General features: G+C 44.7%; 2 protein-coding genes across 2 annotated transcripts in view; both read right to left on the bottom strand.

The window, feature by feature from the left end:
• The window catches only part of LOC136626332 (natural killer cells antigen CD94-like), a 76,421-nt gene that overhangs the window by 7,940 nt on the left and 43,446 nt on the right, over nucleotides 1-25,035 (bottom strand). The window contains exons 3-7 of the mRNA XM_066601305.1: nucleotides 20,988-21,032; nucleotides 16,361-16,423; nucleotides 10,663-10,725; nucleotides 8,196-8,258; nucleotides 47-231 (exon numbers count right to left, since the gene is read on the bottom strand). Coding sequence (XP_066457402.1) covers nucleotides 47-231; nucleotides 8,196-8,258; nucleotides 10,663-10,725; nucleotides 16,361-16,423; nucleotides 20,988-21,032 — 419 coding nt within the window. The remainder of the gene's footprint in view (nucleotides 1-46; nucleotides 232-8,195; nucleotides 8,259-10,662; nucleotides 10,726-16,360; nucleotides 16,424-20,987; nucleotides 21,033-25,035) is intronic.
• The window catches only part of TAPBPL (TAP binding protein like), a 351,854-nt gene continuing 334,199 nt past the window's right edge, over nucleotides 7,381-25,035 (bottom strand). The window contains exon 7 of the transcript XR_010792647.1: nucleotides 7,381-7,405. The gene's annotated coding sequence lies outside the window, so the exon portion shown is untranslated. The remainder of the gene's footprint in view (nucleotides 7,406-25,035) is intronic.

Here is a 25,035-nt window from a genome sequence, read left to right as displayed (position 1 = left end):
AACATTACATCATGCTGCTTCTTCACATTATTTTTTTATTACTTACCAGTTCATCTTGAGTATTTATAAGCGCCAGTGATGCGTTATGTGAGATACAGAAGTTCTGGCTCTTCTCCCATGTATTACTATCTTTGGAGAAGTAGTAACACTTTCCCCGGTACCAGATCCAATCCTCCTCACATGGGGCACCGCACTCATTCTTGGTTTCAGTTAAAGCATTTGTACAGGGAACTATAGGGGGTTAAATAATCATTTGCATCAATTATATTATACCTATTATACCTATTTATATTTGATTTGCTTGATAAGCAATTGAAAAAAAAGAGAAGTTCCAGTTTTCACACTGGTCACTGCAACACACACAATAGACTGACTGTTCCTCTTTTCTGCAGCTCTCAGCTTTAGGGCTCTTTCACACGAGTGTATATTGGCCAGCGTTTTCACGGCCAGCTGATATACGCTATAATCTGCAGCGTAAAAACCTGTAAACGGGCGTACAAATCTAATGTTTGTGCGTGCGTTCAGATGGCACAGGCAGGCCCTAGCGCCGTGATGGCGAACCTATGAAACGCGTGTCAGCATTGACACGCATAGCCATAGTCGCTGACACGCGGCCGCTGTCAGCCATTCACCCCGTTAGTAGTGAATAGAGGCAGGGGCCGCGGCTCCCCTGCCGGTATTCATTAAGCAGCGCTGATCCCGGCGCACACCGTGATGTCAGTGTGCAGCCAGGATCCTCCTCTCCCCTCCCCCGATGTCTCGTACTACTTGGTTCCGCGACAGCGTCCGGGGAAGGATGCGTCCAGCAGCACACTGACGTCACAGTGTGTGCTGGAGATCATCGCTGCTAGCGGTACGGAGGGCAGAGGAAGAGCGGAGCTTCACGAGCTCGAGGTGGTAAGTATATGGGTCTCGGGGAGCACTGTCACTGTTGGGGGGCTGCTGTGGGGGCCCACTGTCACTGCAGGGAGCTGCTGTGGGGGTCTCTGTCGTTGCAGGGGGCTACTGTGGGGGGCACTGTCACTGCTGGGGGCCGCTGTGGGGGACACTGTCACTGCTGGAGCCCGCTGTGGGGGGCACTGTCACTGCTGGAGCCCGCTGTGGGGGCACTGTCAGAATGGGGGGCTGCAGTCACTGCTGGGGGCCGCTGTCACTGCTGGGGGGTGCTGTAGGGGCCACTGTCACTGCGGGGGGCCGCTGTCACTGCTGGGGGCCACTCTGGGGAGCCGCTGTCACTGCTGAGGGCCGCTGTGGGGGGCCACAGTCACGCTGGGGGCCGCTGTGGATGGCACTGTCACTGCTAGGGGCTCCTCATTACTGAGATAAGTGAGGGAGGGAGGGAGGCGAGGGCCTGTGCTATGGGTGTTTTGGGTTCATTAAATACAGTTATATATTTCAATTATACATTTTTGTTATTTAAACTATAAATATCGCGCATTTATGTTTTTTTTCTCAAAGTTACACACCTCCCGAGTTATGTTCGTTTTTTTGGCGAATTTTGACGCACTGAGCTCAAAAGGTTGCCCATCGCTGCCCTAGCGCATATACACCGAGGCCCCCATGCTGTTGCCTCTTCCCCTTCCCTCCCCTTCGCCAGCTCACCTCCGCTCTCCTTCCTGCTCGCTGTATGCAATGGGAAGGGGTGGGAGCATAACTCCCCACCTCTTATCCACAGCCAGCAATGGTTGGGCGGTGCTAAGTGCCGCCCAATCCTGCCTCTTCCCTTTGCTGGCTGCGGACAAGGGGAGGGAGTGGAAACTTAGGTCCTCCCCCATTCCGCCCCCTCCCATTGCAAGCAGCCAGAGAGAAGGAGAGAAGAGGGAGGGAGTTTAGCAGCCACCTCCCTTCTCCAGCCGCTGTCATTGGCTTCCAAAAGATAGTTCCAGGATAATTTTTTGGGCCCAACGAAAAAAACGTCCAGCGCTATATTGGCCGAAAAGTCAGGCACTTTCACGTTGCGGGAATACAGCCATGTGATCTGATGCATTAGAATCCAAAGATCAGATCACAGTGTATATCGGCCGACTGTGAAAATGGAGGGCCGATATACGCTTGTGTGAAAGAGCCCTTACTGTGTAGACTGGGACAGCATGAGAAGGACATTTTTTTAAATTGAAATTGAAGGGGTTGTACTAGAATTTGAAGTTATCCCCTATCTACAAGATAGGGGATTACTTGCAGATCAGTGCAGGTCTCACAACTGAGACCTTGACCAATCTTGAGAACGGGACTCCTGTGTCCCATTCTCATTTTACTGCAGGGATCGCTTTACCCCTCGCCACAACGTCAGTATGAAAGGAGTGCTGTACAGCAGGCGTTAGCTTGGATGAACCCATTCTGTGGTTAATAAACTCGCCCTGTTTGTGGAGAACTTCCAGAGAGTCTTTGACGAGCAAGGATGTACTACGTCAGTGGCCTCCGCACTTATAAGGTTACGACAGAGAAAGTAGGTCAATATGCCATAAAATTCTGGACCCTAGCCTCCGAATTAGGCTGGAATAACGAAGCTCTGGTAGCAGCCTTCTGAGAGGGTCTCGCCGGTAGCATTAAAGAGGAGCTGGCAGGTCAAGATCTCCCCTTCTCCCTGGACGCTTTGCTTTTCCTTGGCCACCAGGATCGATCTACGGTTCCAGGAGAGGATGAAAGAGGTAGGCCAGGAGAGGAGACCGTTTCGACCAGTATCCAGGTCTCAAAGATCGACGCCCGCTTCTCCTGCCCCTCAGCCTGCTTCCACTGAACTAGAACCTATTCAAGTAGATAGACTGAAGTTGACTAAGGAGGAACGTAGGTGCCGAAGGGTCAATAGTCTGTGCATATACTGTGGTGACAAGGGGCACGTCATCCGGACCTGGCTGGGAAACTCCTTAGCGTAGGATCTGTAGGTGAGGCGGTCCTAGGTGAAGCTACATCCTCCTTCAGAATAAATCTTCCTGTATCATTGAGCTAGTATACTAGGCACCGTCACTATGAAATGTACAGCACTGTGTTTGGTATGCAGTAAAGCGACCATGGCACTTACCTGAGCACCTCAAACACTTGATTTTTTGAAAGTGGGTAGGAAAAAACGAAAATAAAAAAAGGCTGCGAATGTGTCACCAGAAAATGCACTACAGATTGGAGGACTGACATTTAAGCCTGGCAAGAAAATCGCGAAATTTTTCTTGTGATGCGAGAGTGAGTGAACACGCATGATTATGACACCAATGATTTTCAATGGTTTAAATCTTATTTGCAATGTTTTCATTCCTGCAATGTTTTCACTCCTTCAATGTTTTCAGTCCAGCAAAGCTGCATGAAAAAAACAATCACAGCATGTCCTATGTTTTTGCGATATTGCCCATTGTTTTCAATGGGGCCGGCAGCAGCAGCTCTGGCATCATTGAAACCAATGGGAGAACATTGCGATACCATGTCATGGGTATGACAGGCATGCCAGGGGATTCCTTCAGCCCCACAGGGATGCAAGCCTGTTTTCATGTGAGAGTGCCTCATATCTAGGGGTTTCCACGTGTTTTTAATGGGGCTGACAGCAATGGCAGTCTACAGGACTGCATGGAAATCCATGCGGCTTCTCCAAAGCAGACTGTTGGCAGCGTGTGAACTGCTGCTTATTCTCAGGTTGAAAAATACTGTCAGAATTTTCGCCCCGTGTGAACCGAGCCTAAAAGATTTCTGAAAAAACTGTTACTTAGGGGCTTTCTACAGTGATAGGAAGAAATCGTGGGAGCTGAGCTTGTGCGGGTCTAGTGACCGAGTACAGGCACTACCGGTGAATATTAACATCTCAGGGAGATTGTGTTATCATATGCACTTTATTATATTGTATGTAATGATTTGTCTGTATCTTTAGTATCTCTGCCTGGCATTAGCAACTATGAAACTCCTTGCTATGAATCAGCCCCACTGTGTTACCTGAGCCCTGATTGGCTGAGGAGGGGTTGATCTGGAAAGTGCTAGAAGTTGGGAAGATAATATAAGACTCTGCACTTCCTGTTTGGGTCAGATCTCAGATCAGAAGGATTCATAGAGGAGTTCACGGAGAGATCAGAGATAAGTGTGCAACACCCAAGAGGGGTGACCCTGGGCAGCTGGCTAACGTGAAGTGCTAGGAGGGATAAGTGCTGTCTCATCGTGGTGGCACTTACCATGCTCTAGTCCCGTAGAGATGACACGCAGCCAAGGCCAGAGCAGGATCACAGGCCAGCTTCGACACTTCTTTGGCAGGGAGTGCCAATAAAGGGGATGGAGGGGGGTTGTAGTAGATATCACTCGTGATACCACTGTTCCCACACACTGTTATTCTATGCGGCGGAGTAATAAACACAGAGACTTGTGTGTAGTACCTTGGGTCCCTAGAAACGATTAGGGCCCGATATAACTTTTACTTGAATAATAAACTTGTATAACAGGTAATTACAGGTACAATTCACTTTCAGCAGAAACAGGCTAAAGCTCGGAGGTAGGGAGGATACACAGGATGTATACGGCCCTATAGTCCACGTTATCTATAGGTCACCGCTCCTGGATTGGGAGCACTCCGGAGGAGAAATGAGGTAGGGGTCACTCCACATACACTCTGGCAAAACACTTATTACTCAGGAAGGCTTAGCCAATATATATCCCACACAGTGTCTCAATCAAGTACCTCTGCGCTGTTATCCTAATGCCGGACAGCCGCACAGGAAAAGCCTGTGGTGTGAATGGGTACCTGTTTCAGAATAACTTGGGGTTGCTCTCTCTGTGGCTGGGACTCACTCCTCTCACATCCACACTCCACACGCTAAGGGATGTCGCTCTTCTTCCTCCATCTTCACCTACATGGAAGCTGAAGGTACTTCCATGCGGCTCTGTGTTAGCACGCTGTAGCAGGCCAGATGTAAGACCTTTTCCTGCTCTCAAACTCTCCCATTTATACCTTCACTTATACCACATGACACTATAGAATAGATACATTCAGCAGATAGAGCTGACAGGCAATGATTTTATTGACGTTAACCCTTCAGACGCTGCAGCTGTGCAACACACATACAGAAAATGACAACTTTGCACAGTGCATCCACATGAGACAAAACATGTATGACATTTATGGAGGGGACCAGGATGGTGGTGTAGGCCACTACAAGTGCACAGAGAGATAAGAGATAAGAGCACAGAGGAGATGAAAGAGAGGGAGTGTGGAGAACCGCAGGAGTGGACTCCAAGGCTTGGATAAGGTACAAGCCTTAGGCCACATGCAGACGGGCGGAAATTCCGCGGCGGGATTTCCCGTGGAATTTCTGCCCCTGGAAGCTGCCATAGGATTGCATTAATGAAAATGCAATCCTAGGCAGACGGCCGCGATTTGGCCGTGCGAAATCTCGCGCGGCAAACAAATCGCGGCATGCTCTTTCCGGTGTCACTCACCGGCCGCCAGCTCCGCTCTGTGCATGCGCCGGCTGCCTGGCAGCTGGCACATGAAAGACCCGGGCCGCGGGAGCAGGTGAGTGACACGCTGCTCTCTGAAGACGCTCGTGTCGGGTCCCGCTGCGAGAATTCTCGCAGCCGGATCCGACCCAGCCGCCTGCTGGCGGCCTTATTGTGAGGGAATACAGGCCACTGATAGTACAGAAGAGAAGCTGGAACCACTTAAAGTAAGTTACTCTGTCTAGGCTGTAATATACAAGAGAATTTCCGTGAGGGTGTGCAGAGATTTACAAACTACACAAACTGTGGGTTTTAAAAGTACTATGATTGCTGCAGTAAAGATTGACTGTAACCTGTTACCAAATGTGCAATAAATTTCTAGTTTGTTTTCCCAAGTTCCCTGCATCTGCATTGCTTTGTCCTAGACTGAACACCTCCGTCACCATCATCAACTAGTTCATCTATTCTTTGTAGTATAGTGGTTGGGAGCCAGAATATTTAACCACCTAAACGGATATTCCAACTCCCACTGGCTACACTGGGAAGGCCCAGGAATCTCAATGAAGGTCTTGAGGCAAAGCAAGTATGAGGTGTTCTAAGTGTATGATAACAAAAACTCAAAACAAAAAACAGATAAGTGCCTTATTTTGTTCTACAGGGACTCAGTATGGTATGTGTTGTAGGGGTGCGCTACAGAAGATGGCCTGTAGGGGGCAACAGACAATCAGTCTGTTGCCTGAAGCAAGAGGGAAAACACCCACAGGTGTGGCCAGTGAGATAAAAAGGCCACACCAGAGTGTCTGGCTAAGGGTGCGGGCAGACGAGCGTAGGCGTATTTACGTTCGCACGAGCGCAACGTATAATCGCCCGAGCGATCGTTTTTCACCGATCACGACCAGAGCTAGAAAGCGTATTTTCGTTTGTTCCTACTTTGCAAACGGTCTTTTCGGCGATCGAATATGCGTTGGCGCGTATTTCGGTCGCATATGTTCCGTTTTTTTTCGAATTGCCGTTTTTACGCGCCGTAAAATCGCCCATGTGAACGAATAAATTCGAAACCATTGCCTCAGATGGTCACGTATATACGTTTGGTCGCAAAAACGCGCCGTTTATGCGCTCGTCTGCCCGCACCCTAAGGGCCAGATAGACAGCGCAGTGGAGCTGCAAGGCTGTTAGCACAAGTGTGTGGCTGAATAGGCCAGAGGTGGACAGGGAGATGCCCCTCACCTCAACACACAGCAGAGGTGTGTGTCTGGGAGGACCCGACTGAACTAAGAAGGCTGCTGGACCCACGCAGCCTGTGTGACCGGCTTGGAGAGAGAAGCCCTGCTGTGCGCTGCACCTGTAACGTGTGACCGGCTGGAGAGAGAAGCCCTGCGGTACCCTGCATCGGCTAGGTGTGACCTGAGCGCTGGGCTCTGGACTATTGCCTGTTTACCTGATATCTGGGTTATGGACTATTATTTGTTTGCCTGAAGTTAAAGGAGATGTCCCGCGCCGAAACGGGTTTTTTTTTTTTTCAACCCCCCCCCCCGTTCGGCGCGAGACAACCCCGATGCAGGGAAGTAAAGGAAGCTTACCGGAGCGCTTACCTTAATCCCCGCGCTCCGGTGACTTCAATACTTACCGCTGAAGATGGCCGCCGGGATCCTCTGTCTTCGTGGACCGCAGCTCTTCTGTGCGGTCCACTGCCGATTCCAGCCTCCTGATTGGCTGGAATCGGCACGTGACGGGGCGGAGCTACACGGAGCCGCTCTCTGGCACGAGCGGCTCCATAGAAGACTGCTGAAGACCCGGACTGCGCAAGCGCGGCTAATTTGGCCATCGGAGGCCAAAAATTAGTCGGCACCATGGAGACGAGGACGCCAGCAACGGAGCAGGTAAGTAAAAAACTTTTTATAACTTCTGTATGGCTCATAATTAATGCACAATGTATATTACAAAGTGCATTATTATGGCCATACAGAAGTGTATAACCCCACTTGCTGCCTCGGGACAACCCCTTTAAGGTTGGGCTTCTTTTGTTGCCGGTGTAAAAATAAACGCTGGCCATGCCTGTATTTGGACTTTAACCATTGGTTTCCGCCTCTGACTGCCACCGACCCGCATGCCCACCGAGCTATATCCCCAGTGTGTATTGTTTTTGTTTTTTTTCGTTGTTTTTTTTATTCACAAAGCTTTCCATAGCCTTAAGGCCTCTTTCACACAGGCGACAGCGATATCAACGCTACAAAATCGATGCAATATCGCAATCTTGTACATGCAATTTTTCAACGTCAGTGATTCTTTGTCTTGTGAAAAAATCTCGCATAGCGTCCTTGCTCCCCTCAATTTTCTCATGCGAGTTTATAAAGAAAAAGTTAATAGAATTTCCCAATGTTAAAATTGCATCACACGAAAATCGCAAGTTCATGCTATGTGATGAGATAAACAAGGAGGCTTCATAGGAAAACATGGGCTACAAAAAAACGCAAATCACAGCTGTATAACGCATGCCGTGATTTCGTATTCTCGGAATGTAGCAGCCTATAAAACATCACTTATGTGAAAGAACCCATGGGAAAGCATGGATTTCACATGCATGTGATTTGTAGCACTTTTTTTTTTTTTTTTGTGGCTCGTGTGAAAGCCGCCTTAAAGAAACATGGTTATATTAAAAAAAAAAAAAAAAAGTAAAACTTTTAAAATGCTGGTAACATTTTTTTCAGTGAAATGAAAAACAACATGGCTCTGTAGTATGTGAATGGGCCCTAAAGGTGAAGGAGTGTGAGACTACAGGTATATTATCTCACCTATTGTGCTGCTGCCAGTGTCGTGTTTCCGTTCCTCAGTATCCGGGTTACATCTTGGCAAGTCTGAAAGAAATTGGATGAATGTGTATATATTACACAAATAGCAGTACCCGGTAAAAAGATGGCGCTGGAGCTAAAAGGCGCTTTGACACGGGACGGACTATTCTGCAGGATGCTGTAGCATCTTCTGCCATGCAGAACAATCTCTACCAAATTCTGCACGTCTAATGCAAGGCTTGTGATATAGAATTGAATATGGCAGAATTCTGCTGAAAATTCCACATAAAAATCCACATTTAGACCTGTGGATTTTCTCAGTTGAATATTCTATAAAGGGGTGATCCTATGAAAATAGTTTTTCAATAGCTAAGAGCTGCCTCTGATTGGTCACAATGCTCAGCCAATCAAAGGCAACCCTTTGAGCAGGCGGGGATTTTAAATCCCCACCTGCTGAAAGCACTTCAGAGCAGTGCAGGGAGAAGACCTGGCTGGATGTGCCTGAGATCTGGCAGCTGCGGAGAGGTGAGTATATGTATTTTTTTTTTACACATTTTAGGGATGATTTCCAGGGAAGGGCTTATATTTAAAGCCCTTCCCCGAAAATCACTGCAGGGCTTGCCGGCTCTTGCCAGCTATAGCGCCGACTCCATTGAATTCAATGGGAGAACAAGGCGATCCTCTGCTACAGCTGTGATGTCAGTGTTCAGTGACGAGGACTCCCCGTGGAGATGAAGAAATCCTCTGCCACAGCTGTAACAACTGTAGCAGAGGATCGTGATGTTCTCTTTATGTCAATGGGACTGCCGGCGGCCCCATTGACCAAAGGTGAAACCCCTGGATGTGACAGCATCCAGGGGCTTCACATCCACGGAATCCCCTGCTTTAGTTGTCACAGCCGCGGCAGGGGATAGCGGGCAGCGCTCTTTATATGCGCTAAAACATGGCCAAGTGCGTTCTTTTTCTGCGTGACGCCAGCTTCGGTCATGCAAATTTTTTTTGGCATGTGTTTTTGTGCACATAAATTCACACGTTAAAACGCCCGTCTCACTGAGCCCTTAAACAGTGTGTTTGTTTCATATTTTAAAAAGAATTCTGCAAAAACGGTGAAAGGGAACCTGTCACCAACCATGAGCACCATAAACAAAATTCTGTTTCTTATAGTTTAGGTAATGTGGCATCCAGGGAGCTCCTTTTCATTCTCCCTTGGTTCCCCATTCCTGCGGTGTTCCCCGGTGGAGTCGGTGTATGCACAGCCAGCATGACTCTTCAGAAGGCTGTGCATGCACTCTCCCATAAAGATGAATAGGAGTGTGTGCGCACAGTCTTCTGAAAAGAGTCAAACTGGTGTGTGTGCGCTGACTTTGCTGGAGGACACCTCAGCAATGGGGGACCCAGGGAATATGAAAAGAGGCTCCCTTGACTCCACATCACCTAAACTATAAGCACTATAAATTAGTTTATGGTGCTTACAGTTAATGACAGATTATCTTTAAGGCTAGGTTCACATGGGACAGAAATCTCTCGGTTTGGCCAGACCGAAAAAACGCGAGATTTCCGAGGGAAAGCCGCAGTTTTAAAACCCACAGCATTTCGCTGCGGGTTTTGGAGCGGTTCGGCCTGCCGGCATTCCGCTGCGGCTTTCTCTCCCCATAGAAAGGAGTGAGGTCGCTGCGGGAAAAAAAAATTAATTGACATGCTGCGGCTGTCAATTCCATGCCGCATCTCTGGTTCCGCCCAGCTTTGCCGTGACAGATTGGCCGCCCCGTGTGGATGAGATTTTTGCAAAATCTCGTCCACGTGGCTGGCTAATCCCTGAATTAGGAGCTGGTGGATTTGCCACACAAAAAATCTGCACGGAATTTTCACGGCAAATCCGTCCTGTGTGAACCTAGCCTAAAAGTTGTGGTCAGCAATGACTGCGGCGTCTGCAGGGTTAAATGTAAATGAGTGATTAGGTGAACAAGTGCACATCTTTTCACACTTTTTTGGGGAATAAAACAGACTCTCTTATGTAACAATGAGAAATGAACATGTTTTCTGGTTGATAACACAAAAGTCCAGTATCCAAAAGTTGCAGTTTTAAAATTTACACTGCGCCAACATTTTTTCAAAAAGTGTGTTGCCCCAGCTTTAGGGTACATGGCCACACATAGCCCCTTACTTTCACTATAATATATGCCAGGAATCAGTGAAGATTATACCCAAAGCCTACTCCAGCTGGGCAGGTTTTTCATCTGGCGCACAGAGGTACCGCCAGATGAAGCAAATGCATATAGAAGCTAGCACCTTTTAGTATATTTATTGCTGGTAGATGGGTGCAGGGTTTACTTATACCGGTGTATGAAATTCTGGTCTTAGTAAATATGCCCCAGTATGCTTCTGCATCAAACAACAAGTCCCTTTTATGAAAGTGAAGACCTTATTTAGTTATGTTTCAGCAAAAAGGTCATTGAAAATTGATACTTACAAATACTGACAATGATGAGGCCCACTATCAATGCGAAATTCAGCAGCAATGAAAGGTAACACACTGCAAAAATGAAAATGTAAAGATTGACCATTGTGGAAGAGAAGACAATTAGAATAATTTGGCGCTATACAAAAAGATTATTACTGTATATGAAACAAAGAGTACAACTACTGAGGGGGTCAGTAGTGGGTCACGAAGGGTATCGTTTCTCCTTAGGCCGCTTGCGCACGAATGGGACGGATTCCACAAGCCGATTATTGCGGAAATGCATTGCGATTTGCAGATGATTGCGGATGTTTTTCTGTGTGGATGTATGCGGATTCACAGCGGATCGTTCACGTGGAAAAAAGATCGCAAGCAGTTGAGTACATCAGAAAGTTGCCCAACCCCCTGGAAAAACCCTTCTACACAGTGTTAACGCGCAGACAACCTATCTCCCGCTTAGGTCACGCGAATTTTTGAACGCATTAGTTATGCTTTTAAAAACTTGCACATACAAATGACCGTGTGACTGAGCCCTGAAGCTGCAGAAGTCAATGCCTTCCAATGGACAAAAATTACAGTGGATCTTCTCTGTGGGTGCTGATCGCGAATTTTAAAGTTCAAATTCATTCGTGTGCAGGCAGCCTTAAGGAGAGCACCTAGAAGGTGTGTGAGAGACTTATAAGGCCATCCATGTTCCTCTGGCAAATATACAAATGGTGGAGATGGGACAATTCCTCTGCAGCGCCACCTATTGGAAGGCAGCATTTCTGCAAGTCAATGTCAGATTTTTTTTAGACTAGCCTTATAACAATGATTGAGAATTGTAAACTTTCTAGATGCTCTCCTTAAGGAGAAATGATGCCCTTCCACGTCTGGAAACCTCTCACTAACCAAGCCAAAAAACCAACTGCACGCTGCTGAGGGGCAAAAACCCAGAAACAGCTGTCTGGGAATTGTAAGCCAAGCCAGAATACCATACACTATCATTGTTATAAGATTTGTCTATGAAGTCTGACATTGAGTTGCAGGAATGCTGCGTTCCAACAGGTGGTGCTGCAGAAGTATTGTTCCATCTTACCATTTGTATATCTCCCAGAGGAGCTTTTGTGAAAGGTGGTTGGTTATGGTGATGGGGGTCTGCTTTCTTCTTCCTCTACTGGTGGCGGTCCCCTGATGTTTGCCTGCAGATCCCATCCAAACGGTCTCCATGTGGCGTTATAAATGAGTGGTGTGGAATATATTTAATATTCCGGTTAAATTGTTCATGCCACCAGTGCTTTACAGCACAATATATGGTGGGTGATGATGATGACAAAACACACTAAGCCAGAGTTTTGTAAAAATTATTATAAATTATTATTTTTTTCTCTTTGTGATCAATGCAGCAATTATATCAGTGTACAATACACCTGATTTATAGCATATATCACGGTACTTCTCCTTTAAATCCACAAACTGGTGAACTATGTGTATGGCTCCTTTTAATAGCTTTGTAATTGGGCCTAGGTATGACTTTGACTCCTGGTTTCCACATTAATTTGTCTTCCAGGAAGTCACGATACTAGATGGTGTAAGGCAAGGGGGGTTTGGTAGTATTTATCCTTCTTCAGCGATCGCCTCCTCTGCTTTTCCTCCAAGGATCAGCGCCATCAGTCCGCTGCTGTAGGCTGCAACTCACCGCAGAGTCTGATGACTCTCCTGACGGGTTCCAGAAAAGAGTCCGCAGGGCTCCTGACACCTCTGACATCCAGACCACAGCTTTCACTGCCACTAACTCTCTCTCCTCACTATCCGACGACTGCGTCCATATGATAACTACTATGGGTCCACTCCACTATGTTGCTATTTTTTCTTGTAATGGACTGACAAACTATCACTATTGTAAATGGCACTCACACTGACTTCTGATTGATGTCTTCTCTGCTGCACACACTGACTGGACTCCTGACTGTACATTCACTAACTGATAAGAGTTATCTCACTATCTGTCACCTACTGCTCACTATTCTCTGGCGCCTACACACTCCATACACTACACTATCAAGTATATTAGCTATACTCCTCTGTCTAGCAGTAAACTCACTGACTGACTAATGCTAATTTCTCTCTTTTCGAGGACCAACTGACCTGACTATTCTCTCCCTCTACTTTCCTCTGACTGGTCTAACTGTCCAACTGCCTACGTACTTACAAAAATCTTCCTGTGCGCTGCTCGGGTGTATCTACAGTAACATAGTATGTCAGGCTGAATAAAGACAATGTCCATCTAGTTCAGCCTCTTTCAACCTCCCTCCTGTTGGTCCAGAGGAAGGCAAAAAAACAAACAAACGAGCCAATGGGCTCATATAGAGGAAAAAAGTTCCTTCCCAACTCCATATGGCAGTCAGAATAATCCCTGGATTAACATTTGAGTTCTTACCTAACTCCAAGACCCAGAGTCTATATCCTGTAATATCGTAGCACTCTAAAAGATGTTAGTGTTTGTAATCCACTAGTTAGGGAGTCTACAGCGTGCACTGGACGACTTGGCATGGTCAGAGTCATGAAAGGCTTAACCCTTTCCAATCCACTGTCTGACGTCTTAAGACATTATGATTTAAGGCGGTACAGCTCCGATGTTGGCAGACGTCTGTTGGGGTTCTCTTACTGTATATTGCTAGCCTCTCCACTGTCGGAGCCTATCCAACGTGTCACCTCATGCAGTACTGGCTTTAGCCAGCATATAGTGCTGCTGTATAATGACAAAAAAAGAGTAAGCCCCTTAAGAAAGGTAGGATACAAGTTAGATTGGAAAGGGTTAGGTACCATGTCAAACTCAGGGACAGTCAGTTCAGTCTTTGTCTCTGTATCAACTGGTTTTGGAAAGTCGTTATTTTCGGGAAAGTCTGTAGAAGTCTCGTCTAGGAAGCAAGGCTTAAGTCTATTTCTGTGGACTGATTGTGGGTCTTTCTTTTAATCCTGGGCAATACAGTATAAGTGTTTGTCAGGAAATGGTAGATCCAAAACTGTATAGAGTAAGTCTTACCATTGAGTATCTAATTTTCCCCACCATTGCTCTTTCTTAAGCCAAACTTTTGCTCCCTTTTTTAATGATTCAGCCTTAGCATTTGTGTTAAAATCGTGTTCTTGTTTCCTTCTGACATCCTCCATACAGGTATCTACTATTTCTCGGGCCTCTTTTAAACATCTGTGATGGTTGTGAACCCAATCCGTAGTGGACAAGGGATTTGGATCATCTGTCATTTGTATTCCTAAGGAGAGGTCGGAAGGACGTTTTTCTTGTCACCTGAACATTAAATAGAGTGTGTATCCAATCGAACAATGCGCCATGGCGTTATACGTGTAAATTAATTCAGGAAGAATATTAGGCCAGTCCCTTTCCTGGGCTGTGGGTATAAATCTGAAGAAACTCAGGGTAGTCTGATTCATTTTTTCACACATCCCGTTGCCTTGAAGGCGGTAGGCTGTGGTTCTTAAGTTTGTACTCCGATATAATTGACACACTTCTTGGAACAGTTGCGATGCAAACGCTATTCTTTCATCTGTCAAGATCCTCTCTGGTAATCCATATGGAAGTAGAAAGCTTTTCCATAGTACATTTGCAGCAGTCTTTGCAGTTAAATCTCTTACAGGTACTGCTACAGCAAACTTGGTGTAATGATCGATCGTCATGAGTTAGTTAGTTTAGTTGGTTATCTCGCTTGACCACGACCGAGAGCATTGTTCCATTCGGTTGTGATGTTTGAGGAGGTACCGTTGCTTATCTGATGCACCCACAAGTGCCGCGGACGACCAGGGGGCCTCCACCATCCGGCAGGGGGCGTCTCTTGATTTTCCTAGCAATTGCTGCGGTTAGAGCACCGTGGGCCGGGACAGCTTCAGACAGGCGTGCAACATGGCCAAAAAGTGCAAGTTGTCTCCATGTTATTGTTTTTGTGATTGACTTAACCCCCGTGCAAGCCTGTATCTCGCTATTTCTGATAAGTCAAACAAACGGACACAGAGAATCTGGTGTTGGCATCGCATGTGAAAGGACTCCAGACGCTTAGTGCTTTGCGACAGCAAGGTCCAAGTCTCTGAGCCGTACAATAATATTGGCATAATGCAGGTCTGGTAGAATCGAATCTTGGTTCTGAGTGTTGATCATCATGAGCAGGTAGGTATATCCACTCCTACTAGGCTCCACCTTGAGGTAATCTATGGCCAGTAGTTCCAAACGTCTTTTTGTTACTATTGGGTGTAACTGGGCTCTTTGATCTGACTTGTTGGTCCTTCTTTTGGCACATGCTTGACACTGTAGGCACCAAGTCTCAATGTCTTTTCTCATCCCTATCCAGTAGAATTTTCGGTGTATTCTGTTTTCTGTGTTGTATACTCCAAAGTGTCTGGATTGGTTAGGATATGCAGTTACCACTATGTGTGCATCTCTTCTTGAGATGAGTATTTGGTTTATCCTCTTACTAGTCATTAGGTCTGTAGTTTTCCGGAAAAGGTGGCCTCCTTTTACAAATAATCTTTTCCTTTGCCTTTATAATCTGTGAGACTCCAGATCAGCCTTTTCACTCCTTACTCCAGCGAGAATGGTATAGTGAACTAAGAAGTCATACATCTCTCCCATAGTTCTGCTTTCCGACTGTAGATCAACCCATTGTTTCTCCTTTAGCAGCTTGTTTTCGTTGGTGTTAGTAGTTCTTACTGCATTTTGTTAAGCATTAAAATGACCCAAAAATACCTATAACCATATAGGTATATCTATGTATGGATCAGCACCTTTGTGTTACCTCAGCCCTGATTGGCTGAGGAGGGGGTGATCTGGAAAGTGCTAGAAGCTTCTAAAAGGGGAGGTAATATAAGACTCTGCACTTCCTGTTTGGGTCAGATCTCAGATCAGAAGGATTCACAGAGGAGATCAGAGATAAGTGCACAGAAGACATGAGAGAGAGTGTGGAGCAGGAGTGTGGAGACCAGCAGGAGTGGACCCTAGGGCTTGGATAAGGTAGAAGCGCTATTGTGAGGAGATACAGGCCAGTGATAGTACAGAAGAGCAGCTGGAACCACAAGTTACTCTGTCTAAGCAGAGATATACAGGAGAAGGTCCCTGGGGTTGTGTAGAGATATACATACTAGAGAAACTGAGTTTTACAAGTACCGTACTGTGACTGCTGCGGTAAAGATTGACTGTAACCCGTTACCAAATGTGCAATAGATTTCTAGTTTGTTTTCCCAAGTTCCCTGCCTCTGCCTTGTTTTGTCCTGGACTGAACACCTCAGTCACCTCATCCACGGGTTCATCTTTTCCATGTAGCATAGTGGTTGGGAGTCAGAATGTTTAGCCACCTAAACTGATATCCCAACTCCTGCTGGCTACACTGGGAACGCCCCGGAGCCAGGAATCTCAATGGAGGTCTTGGGGCAAAGCAAGTATGAAGTGTATGACAACAAAAACGTTAAAAAAACCCCAGATAAGTGCATAATTTTGTTCTGCCGAGACTTAGTAAGGTATGTGTGTATTTTTCATACACAAAGCTTTCCGTAGCCTTTAAATAAGACATCGTGGTTATAAACTAAAAAAAAAATGAAAAAAACCTTTTCAAATATAGGCAATATTTTTTTTCAGTAAAAAGATAAACCACAATATGGATCTGTAGTATGCAAGTGTGAATGGGCCCTAAAGCTGAAGGAGTATGAAACTACATGTATATTTTCTCACCTGCTGGACTGCAGCCAGTGTTGTGTTTCCATTTCTCAATATCTGGTTTACATCTTGGCAAGCCTGAAATAAATTGGATGAATGTGTATATGTATAAATATATATTACACAAATAGCAGTATCCAGTAAAAAGATGGCACTGGAGCTAAAAGGCACTTTGACACGGGACGGACTAGATCAGTAGAACAGTGCTTCCTGAGCCTGCTGGGTGATATCCTAGCAATGCACAATCTCCTCGAGTTTCGTAGAAATAAATGGAGCAGTGTTTACATATACACACCACCACTGATGTTTTAATATTAATGACTGATCCTCAAAAAAGCGTTACTAGCAGTTGTTGAGATTTTTTACTTGTGTGGGAAGACTTCAAACTTCAAGGTGAACTTTAAGAAATCCAAGGCCTTGAATATTTCAGTCTTAGCCACAATCATTAAACAAATAAAGAAGTACTGGCCCTTTGTCTGGCCCCCTTGGTATGTAATTCTTAGGCAATTATTTCCCTTCAAACCCAGATTTATTATACAAACTAAACTATGAACCTCTTTTAAAGAAAGTTCGCAACTAGTTGAAACAACTCAGTCTCCCATTTGACAAAGACTTGATTGTCGAAACATTGTTGGTTCTGCTTTTAACATGGAGCAATAAAGAAGTTTGACTTTTTTGACACCTTTGATGCTGCCACGTATTTCTAATATTCGGTCCCATTTGTGTCATGGATAAGTCGGAAGATTAATTATATATGTGTTTCCCACCATTCTCTATACAACAGCTCCTATAGTCATCCCAAAGCAATTTTTTCATAAACTTAAACAGATGTTTACCAGCTTCATCTGGAATGGGCGTTAAACTAAAGTAACATATACGAGACTTTTCAATCCAAAAAAGCAATATGATGGCTTTGGCCTTCCAGATGTTTGTAATTACTACCTATACCAATACACCTATAAGCATATTTATCATCATAGGTTTTTGAGTAGATTATTATTACATTATCTAGATATAAGAGCACTGTCTCAAAGTTCTTGTGCCCAAGGCACCTCTCTATTAACCACTGGAAAGTGCCTGGAGCATCACAAGGTCCAAAAGGCATGCTGTTAAACATGTTAACAATGTTAACAGTCCCATTGGTGTCGTGAATGCTGTTTTCTCCTTGTCTTCCTGAGCCATTGCCACTTGCCATTATCCACTAGTCAGGTCCAGATTCAAGAAATATGCAGCAGAACCTAAGGCTCTAAGAGACTCCTTAATTCTAGGTAGTGGGTAAGCATTTTTATGGGTAATGTTGTTTAACTTTCAGTAGTCCACGCAAAACCTGATGCTCCTGTCTTTTTTTTCTTTATGAGTACTAATGGTGCTGCCCACGGGCTATGACTTTCTGTTATGCTGTTAGCTTCTTTCATCTCTCTAATCAGCTTCTTAGCTGGCTGGTCTATGGCTGGGGATTTCCTTTATGGGCAGATTAGGACCAGTCGTAAAGTTATAGCAGCCATCTTAGGCTCCCACAAAATCTAAGAAATGTTTGCTGAAGGCTTAGTAGAATTTTTGGGCCACTCTTAATTCTCCTCCCTTTTGAGTAGATGTATCAGCATCCCTAATTTATAGCTCTGTCAACCATGGGGCATTAGGCTCATTTTGGATATGCTGGGCGGCTTGTAGTACCGTGGCCTCCTGGTATCCTACCAATGGGACAGGTTGTCCGTTGGTAGCAATTACATCTAATATTTGTTCTTGTGGTTGCATCAATTCTTTAGCCAACCAGTATTTTTGAAATGTGGCTCTTTGAATGGTGGTTACTTGGGATCTGGTATCCAGTAGGGCTGGAAATGGTATGCCATTGAAGTATACGGTAACCTCTGGGCAGGGTCCCACATAATTCAAGAGCCATCTGGGAGTTTCTGGACCTAATCTTTGGCCATCTGAGGGGCAGTCCTTCGCCTCACGGGACAATCTTTTAACTTCCAGCAGTTTTTCTCGATATACTGTCTCTTTTGGAAATACTTGCAGATGACTGGCCTCAGCCTATCTTGCCGCACTTCAGTCTGTCTATCGGCTGGAGGGGTATGCAGTCTCTGCGGATGGAAGACAGGCATCTTGTTAGACTAACAGTCAGTCTTTGCCTCTAGTTCTTCCACTTTCTGTCAGATGGAGGACACATTGTCCCATTTCCACCATGTTCTTGGGTAATATGCTAATTGCTTTATCCTTGTCAGTTTGAGACTGACCGATTGCAAAGTAAGAACATGCTTCAGGGGTCTGATTCGAGCGTGATCTTCTCACTGATAGAAAGAGGTTTGCAATGTTTCTTCTCTCTGTCGGAACCTCTTGGCCTAGAACCAGGATGGCCAATTCTTTGAAGCCCAGGAAGGATGTGTCTGCATTTTGGACAGACAGCATCCTTAACTGTCTTCTCACTTCATCTGTGGATGCCCCTTCACCTTATTGCTCATGGAGCATCTGATCTGCTCCCTAAGGGTCTCGTGTGGCTTCTACTTTTTGTTGAAAAATTGGTTCTTTATCCCTGAGGCTGTGCTGGTCTCAAAGATACCCTGCAGCCTTTCAAGAATCTAGTCCACTGTTTTCTTATATTCTTTTGGCCATGATTTGACTTACAAGGTAGCTACCTCTAGGTGGCACTAGAAGGACAGTTTTCTTCCTTCTGGAAGAGTTATTTTGCATGTTTCTTTTACAGGGTGCAATTCTATCTTTTAGGATGATCAGGATATTTGGGCTACTTTGGCCCTTTATGAATAGAATAATTGTTGAGATTTACTATTGCACTGATCCAATGGCTATAACTTTTTATTTTTTTGATTATCAGCCCCAGTTGCAGGAGGCAACAGCCCTGACAAGTGATAACAGACGTTGTATTGCCTTGCTGGGTCTAAACCCAGCAGCGGGGCACTCTTGTAGCGTGACCAGACCCCCAGCTATCATGGGATCATTGGGACCACAGAAGGTGCAGTCGCCACCTCTGTAGACCCCATAGCTACAGAACCCCTCTGGGAGGACCAGCCGATGTCAGTTACACATATACTGTGCCACCTAGCTAAATGCATCTAGAGGTTCTGATCATAAAAGGAAGCAATAGATTGTTTTTTGCTAACAGAGGGACGAGGTGCCACTAGAGGAGAGCTCCTTTTATGTTTCAGTAGAGCATATGGATGGACAGACTGAGGTATATATCTGAGTGGAAATGGACCCCTTTATCACTGGCCCTTATAGAAGCCACTATCTGTCTTACCCAGGTAGTTTCACCCGTGTGGACAGAGGTTTTCTTCTTCAGACAACCCTTTAACTTCAGTATTTGTATCTACTCCTTGCCTTGGCTTAAAATAAAAGCATGTCAGCGCTGCCTAAGTGTATGTTCACACTGCGGAATCTGACTCGGATATTTCTCCGTGGAGTCAGTCTCCAAAACTGCAGCCAACATCTGCGGATATCCTGCACGCGGATTTCACCCTGTCCATGGGCAAAATCTGTGTGCAGAATTAATAACAATTTTCCACCGGGAACCACGTAAATAAGTGATACAGATTTTGCCCATTGACGGGGCTAAATCTGGGTGCAAATCTGCAGCAAAATCCATGGAAGAATAGCAGTGGTTTTAGACACCGAATTCACATGGAAAAAGTCATGTCAGATTCCGCTGTGTGAACAGGCGCTAAGAGTTTTTTTTAGATATTGTGATGTGTTGCATCATTAATCACAATTTCCATTTAAAAATACCATAATTTTGCCAAATCCACTGTATTTTGTGCTGGAAGATGTGATAAAACTGGACTGAGGCTGAAGACACACCAACGTAGATTTCTATGATGTTTACAGTTCGGGCCAGGAGACCTGCGGTCAGGCCAGGGTACAGGTCTGTATTACGGACGCAAAACGTGCGGCTAAAATATGGCGGCGTGTCACCAGCTATAACTGCAACATCTGACTGAACCCTCAGGGATGACAAGCCACTACCAATCATTAGGGGGCGTAAGATGCAATGATGCCAACCTCCAGCTTAGTTTTTTTCTTTATTCGGCCCACATATCCTAAAAAGAGCAGACTGGGGCCTCTCACTCCCTTTCCCACCAAATCCCGCTCCCTTCTAACCTTAAAACAACCCCACATGACGTCTGGCTTTAAAAGTGTGGTAGGCCACAGCTTTATTAAATAATTTTCTTTTAACATTCCTTTTAAAAACGTTCCTTGCTTCCAAAACCACTAGAACTTTGAGTCCAAGAAGCATCTGAAAGCACTTTAGATATAAACTGGGCTTGAAGAACCGCCTTTCTCCTAACCAGTGCTGGCATGGAAAACAACTTTCGGCCTACACCTCCAGCTGTGAAAACTTCCGAAATCCAAAGATCCATGACGCTAAGATCCATCCGCAAAGCTACTCCTGTCATTCCCCAACTCCTGGGTGGGCAGGCGGGTGTCCTCTTATTTCTTCTCCTGGCTCTCGACTGGAATGCTCCTCCTCTTCCTCCTTTCCTAACCTAACAAAAAAAACCTCCCTACCACCTACTCCTGGTCGCCAACGCCCTTTTCCTCTCTAAATCATGCCCCCCCCCCCCAGTCCATGGCAGCTTCATTAATCATGTTGCTGCCTTACATGAAATGTGCATCATGTATTTATTACCTGATTTATTCTTCACAAGGAAACAACTGATCTCTGGTACGCATCCTGCAAAGAAAAAAAGTAGCATTCAAGAAAAACGTTCCAGCAGACAGTACTGTAGTAAAGAACATTAATGTCAATACCAAGGTCCAGTTTGTCTAGTTTGCAGTAATTACTGTACGGATAACAAAAAACAAATATTGTAATAACTCATAACGTGAGATATATATATATATATATATATATATATATATGAGACCAGAGTTCAAGCTGTCAATGTGCAGTAAATTTTGCAGCGTTTACACCAAAAGCCACAAAATTTTCCGCAAGGAATACACAGCATACCTATTTAGGCGGCACATTTCTGTTGCAAAAATACAATGGTTGAATTCCGCACCTGATCTATATTTGAAAATGCAGCCATTTAGGTGCAAATTTGACCACCGCAGAATTCCTGCAAGTATTCTGTTACGGAATACCTCCAGCAAATTTGCAATTCCCGAAGGTACCTTCACATCAGCATTATCCCCTTCAGTGGCAGGTTTATTATTACCATGTCAGTGCAGCAAGCCCCAGAGATTTTCCTGAAGTAACTCGAAGTGGCAAACATGTGCAGTGGCACAAGAACTGTGTGTCCTGGCCAGCATTTCAGCACTAGAGCTGTCCACGGAAATCTTCCGGGGTTTAACTTCAAGGTCAGTGCAGCAAGCCCTGGAGATTTTCCAGGCATGCCACTAAAGAGGGTGATTGTGTAAAAGCACAAAATAGTCTGTTAAGACATTTTAATTTCTCCTTAGATGAATTGCTGATGAAGACAAAAACTATTTTTCTGCAGCTAGATCCTCAAGTATGAGTTCTTGTTCCTCCTTGATGCCTGAGAAACGAAACCGTAGTAATGTTGTCTGACCAGATTTTTATATATTAATTTGGAAGTTGATTTTCTAGTCTTGGCAGAGCTTTCCAAACCGCCCTAAAGTTCTCAGTAATTTGATGATCTTTCTCTGTTCTTCATTGGTCATCTCGCTTGTAAGACCTAATTGTTGCGTTCGTCCTGGACTGCTAGCAAAACCCTGAGATGACTTGGTATTGGAGCAGTCAGGACTAATGTGTTTGCTTGCTAAAGTGGCTAGATGCAGGAACAGACAGAAACTAGGGGCAGTGATCAGAGCAGGGCACCCTGAACCCCTCCAGAACCTCACCTCGCAGCAGAGCACCTGTCCCAAAAAGGACGGCCCCACTATTTCCACAAGGACCGGTCCAAGGTCAGAGGGGAACAAGAGTACAGTAAACCAGGGACAAACAGAAACTGACAACAAATAAAAGACAAGAACATAGAATGCAAAACAAACAAAGAGAAACACAGGGGACCAACCAGAACACAGACCACAAACAGGAGCACTGAGCAAGATGAAATATAACCAGCACTCCCAAGCAGGAAGATGGAGTGGGGAGAAACTGATTGGCTGACAGAGCTATCAATCACCAGCTGCAGGACTAATTAACCTAACTAGACAGGACCAAAGATATGAACCCTAACTAGATAGGATAGAACCCACCGAAGGTAGAAAAATGACAGCGTGCTGACAGTGATGTGACACTGATTCCGAAAGCTGGCTCTCCAACCTTCATGGCTTGCATTCCTGGTTATTGTTAAGAGGTGATTAAACCCATGAAACACACTAAGACACCGCTTTGAGAACTTTTTCCACCAATAAAGAGAATTTGTTGCCTTCTCTGAGAGAATCACCTCTTGCAGACCTCTGAAATGGGCCTGCGCCCATAGAACAGAAGGGATGCTCATGACTTATCCTATTGTGGTATTTTTTTTCCCATGAAATGATGAGATTTTTTCTACTATTGTTGACTTCTTTTCCTCAAAGAAAAGTAATTTGAAGAGCTGAATTCAATAGAACACCCAGAAAGAGTTTTTCTCTTGATGGAATGATATCTGATTTTTTTTAGATTTATTTATCCATCCTAAATCCCGAAACACAACTGTTCATTGCTGACTCTGAGTCGGCAACTAGAAAGAAATTGACGCGTTATGGAAAGATGTTTCTCCTTTTTTCCAGCTGAGAACAGCCACTATTTTTATCACAACTTGAAAACACAAGAGGCTGAAGAGATGCCGAAGGTAAGACACCGGAATTGAAAGTGGAAATTTTTTCCTCATTTCTTGATTGCAAATCATAGGAACTTCTGATATAATGAATTGTAGTGTGAAAATATGCATCTTCTTAAATCTATTGTGCTCATAATGGAGTTTTGGAGAATCAGAGGAATTGTGGACCTTATCGACTCCATTTTGAACTTTCTCTACATTATGAATTTGTTAAAGTGTTTTAGATTTATTATTGCTCTTGATTGATTCTCCACTGAATTTCTTTTCACAAGAAATAGATTTGAATAAAATCCTGTCTCTTGCTGGTCCAGATGAACTGGAACTACAGCTCCTAAATTAATTAGATCTACCACACCTTGGTATAATTGGTCTTAAAAAAATTTGAATTTTAGATGTGTTATCTCAAATCATTTGCGAGTAAGAGAAGCAAATTCGGTTTTTGTAGCCTGTTTCTCTAATCTGAAAAACCCAAGGGTTCTGAGTAACTTGTTTCCACTAGGAAACACAATTTGCTAGCCTTACTCCCACAAGTTTGGCATAATTGCTTTTTATGAGGGACATGGATTGGAGTTGGGATTGAGAATGAAATCTCTCACTCCTCCTTGCGTATTGCGCATGCATTTGCACCCCCCCCCCCCACCTTGACTTCTATGGTGACCTTTGGTGCAGAGGAATAGAGCATGTCCTATTACTTTTCGTCTGACCAAAATGCGTGGGAAAAATACGGAAATGTGGACAAACCCATTGAAATCAATAGGTTCTATTCTCTGTGTATTGCACGCAGAAATATGCCCATGTGAAGTGAGCCTAACGATAATTTAACACACATTGGAGTATTCTGCAAATATTCGGCTGTTGAAATCTACACCAAGCTTGCTGGCAGAATTAAGCCATTGTCCAAAGAGCTTTTGGTGTCGATTTTTCCACATGCTGGAATATTCCGGTACTTATGAAAGCATACTTACATGCCACGGACTATAGCGACCTCAGCATGTATACCGTTGACAAATTCATAAGTTTTATAAAATACATTATATGTACCTCAGAGTGGTGCCATTAAAAAATATAACTAGAAAAATAATCCCCTAGGCCGCCGGCAAACGAACGGGTCGGATTCCACATACGGGAGCCCGCAGCGGAATCCAGCCCTGACCGCAGCCAACCTCCGCGCGTACCTGTCACTTTTCTTCTTATGTTTATTTTTCCCACTACGTTCCTAGCCGATGATGCAGAATTTGCGACCTTTCCGAAATTTCAGTTGAAGTCAATGGAAGCCGTACATGCGAAATCCGCACTAAAATAGAACATTCTGTGATTTTCCTCCGCTCATGGAAATTGTGATTAGATTCCGCAAGTATGTAGGAAGAAGTGGACTCTATCTGCGGAATCTGCAATGCCGTTTGCAATACCACTAGGTCAGCAGAAAAAAATTTAAAATTGTAACATTACTTGGAACAAACAGAAAAAAATGTCTGTCATTAACCTCTTCCTGCCCCAAGATGTAAACTTAAATCTTGGCTAGGAAAGGGTTAGTGGGAATGAACCTAAACTCACAATTTATGGATGAGACAGGATACAAATGTAGACAAGTGTAAATAAATCCTGCATCACTTGGTGGGTTTGTAGATTAAATAAATCCAATGTTATAATGAAAGAACTGGCTAATTACTTCAGAGAGGAGACTGTAGATTGCAATGGGTTTCCTCTGTATCCTGTTGTGCTAGTAAGAAAGCGCCAATGGGTGTCTGGGTGACTTCAGAGAACTTTATTCCAAATACACTTCAATTGCTAATAAGATAATATTAAAAAAATAAATAAGAATAATTTATATTGCTTGATAAAGGAGGCAATTTACAACCTATCAAACGTGTTACAATGTAGTACAACCAGTGTAGCAACACAGTGGAATGCATCAGTCCTGTTGTAAATGTTTCTGTGCAGCTTAGG

This window comes from Eleutherodactylus coqui, chromosome 4 (genome assembly GCF_035609145.1).
Source record: "Eleutherodactylus coqui strain aEleCoq1 chromosome 4, aEleCoq1.hap1, whole genome shotgun sequence".
Classification (NCBI taxonomy): Eukaryota; Metazoa; Chordata; class Amphibia; order Anura; family Eleutherodactylidae; genus Eleutherodactylus; species Eleutherodactylus coqui.
This window is presented reverse-complemented; position numbering and strand designations above follow the sequence as displayed.